Here is a 2,650-nt window from a genome sequence, read left to right as displayed (position 1 = left end):
TGAATTGATTTAGTCCTCATACACAGAGAAGGAGGTAATAATCATTCTGCAAGCTTCGTAGATTCACATTTTTATACGGCAAAGCTCTGTAGTGACCACTATTTTGGTCTTCAGCTTGCATCAATCTTGCATCTTCTGAATTAGGTGCCAACTAGAAACAAATGTCATTAAAGAATTGCACAATTGCCTCATCATATACTGAATTTCAGTAGAGGCTCATCAACATGCATAATAACAGGAGCAAACAATTAAATCAATCAGACCCTAATTCTAGAAATGAGATAAGACACCTTCAGATGTCAAAAGAAGACCTCTGGTTTGGTCAGACATGGGAAGGTGGATGAAGGCAGTGTACATGATCAGATGTATCAGCCTTGCATTCACTGGAAATTGAATATGCAATTCAGAAAGAAATATTGCTTCCGAAGTCTACAGTAAATTTCAATTTAATAGCCCAGTATACTCTCTACTAAGAATGATGTGTTTACGTGTTCTTGTAAGAGATACTGTAGCCATTCTAATTGGATCTATCCCTTTGGGGTTATAACAAAGGAGCTCAAAAATTATAAATTTACAGGACCGGTCTCTGGAAGATCAAAAGAGACATTTTCAAACACCAGTGCAAGGTAAGAAACAACTTTAATATTAAAATGTAATCAATGCAATCTGTTATTTCATAAAGGACACTATTTACACAGCTCTACAAAACTACTGGACTCAAACATAGTAACTTGTGATTACTACTGGAACAACACACCGTTCTGCAACAGAATATGTCAGCTTGATTTATTTTGCCTTATCTGTTTGTTTAATGTATTTCAATTTTAATTCAATAATGTTGCATTTTTAGTTGTGCTTTAAAAACTATTACTTTACTCATATGAAACGAAATATGGACATGCATACAACTGTATAACTTTCAAGAATAATCTTAATGCTTTAAGTAAATTAATATTACACTACAGTTATTTGCTGCTAACATCACCTTTAATAATGGAAAGGTTTTAAAACCTTTGGTATGGATTAAAAAAGTGAACTCATTTAACAGTGCTATAAGTGTTCAATGCAATTATTTGATACAATTCAACAACAAAAAAATCTGAATTACTTTTAAAAAAAGTAAATTTGCCAATGGCCCAAACTGACATTGCACAATGGGGCTTGTTTTACTTTCAAAACTCTCCACTTATCAATTATTCAGATTTATTTTGAATTAGAAATGAGAATTAAACAAGCTCAAAAATGGATTGCTATTCTCAGGACATCTTAAAAACAAAGCAATTTAGCCTGGTGGATTTTGCCCATATGGCTTACTTCTGCTTTTACGCTGTTTATGCTACATATTTATTCTGACTTGCACTGGGAATTGCAGGACCTCTTCCCCCAGACGATGGAGGTGCGGCTCATGCTGAAAGCGGTGGGCTTCATCTGCCTGGACGCGGTGGGGATCCCTGGGAATCTCGGCCTCCTGCTGTTCTTCTGCCGCCTGCGCATCTCGCAAGGTGGGCTTCCGCCCAGCGACCTGGTGCTTGGGAACCTGGTCTTCGTCAACCTGGTGGTGGTGCTGTGCCGCGGCATCCCACAGGCGCTGACTGCACTGGGCGTGCGGAGCCTCCTCGGGGACCCCGGCTGCAAGGCGGTCATCTTCGCCTACCGCATGGGCCGGGCCATGTCCATCTGCGTCACCTCCCTGCTCAGCTGCTACCAGTGCGTTGTCGTCGCCCCCCCTGGCTCGTGCGGCTGGACCAGGCTGAAGAGCTGGCTACCGCGCCGCATCCCCCACATACTCCTGCTGTTTTTCGGACTGAACGGCGCGGTCTGCCCAGCCTCGCTACTCTATTCCTCGGCCGCAACCAACTCCTCCCTCTCCGAGTACACTCTGAACCTGGAGTTCTGCGTTGTGGCCTTCCCCAACTTCGAGGCATACATGGGAAATGGGGTGATGTACATCGTGCGGGACTTCGTCTTCGTGGGCATGATGGCCAGCGCGGGCGGCTACATCGTCGTGATCCTGTACCGCCACAGGAAGCAAACCAGGGGCTTGCAGGGTGCCGACCGCATACAGAGAAAGACAGTGGAGGCGTCCAAGGCTGTCCTTACCCTCATCGCCATGTACGTCATCCTGTTTGGCCTGGACAATGTCGTGTGGATTTACACCCTCTGCGTGTCCCGTGTCCATCCCATCGTCTCTGACACACGTGTCTTCTTCGCCTCCTGCTACTCTGCCCTAAGCCCCGTCTTCATTATCACCACCAACAAAAAGATTGCGGCAAGTCTGAGCTGCTGCAAAGGGAAGGACCAGAAACTTCTCATTGCGGAGTCCACCGTCTCACACTTGTCACCTGGTCAGTGATGCCTGCACACGCAGCTCAAACCCTCGATGGGAACATTTCTTTATGGGTGACTTGTGCAAAAGGAGATGTAGAACCTGCTGAAAACGCCAGTGATTTTAATCCGCTCTGTTGTCTAAATGAATGCACTGCACATGTGGTAACTTTGGAATTAAAATCAGAACTACAAATAGAATAGAAAATGTGCTAATAATAAGATGCAATAAGGTTTTCAGAAACATGATCACGTTAATTTAACTAACACAAGAAACTATTTCACACTCAGTTGAAAAACAAGTACAGGGGGTCTCAATCAGCAA

At 43.9% G+C, this 2,650-nt stretch overlaps 1 protein-coding gene across 1 annotated transcript; it reads left to right on the top strand.

The window, feature by feature from the left end:
- Positions 1-1,390: 1,390 nt before the first annotated feature.
- LOC148830887 (olfactory receptor class A-like protein 1) lies at positions 1,391-2,353 on the top strand. The gene has a single exon (XM_088919988.1). The coding sequence runs from the start codon at positions 1,391-1,393 to the stop codon at positions 2,351-2,353; it is 963 nt and encodes a 320-aa protein (XP_088776114.1).
- The last annotated feature ends 297 nt before the right edge of the window (positions 2,354-2,650 follow it).

This window comes from Atractosteus spatula, chromosome 7 (genome assembly GCF_055471065.1).
Source record: "Atractosteus spatula isolate fAtrSpa1 chromosome 7, fAtrSpa1.hap1, whole genome shotgun sequence".
NCBI classification, from domain to species: domain Eukaryota; kingdom Metazoa; phylum Chordata; class Actinopteri; order Semionotiformes; family Lepisosteidae; genus Atractosteus; species Atractosteus spatula.
Note: the sequence above shows the minus strand (reverse complement) of the source record. Positions and strands in the feature narration are given on the sequence as shown.

Excerpts from the sequence above, each read along its gene's own strand:
- LOC148830887 (XM_088919988.1), top strand. The coding sequence starts at position 1,391 with ATGGAGGTGCGGCTCATGCTGAAAGCGGTGGGCTTCATCTGCCTGGAC.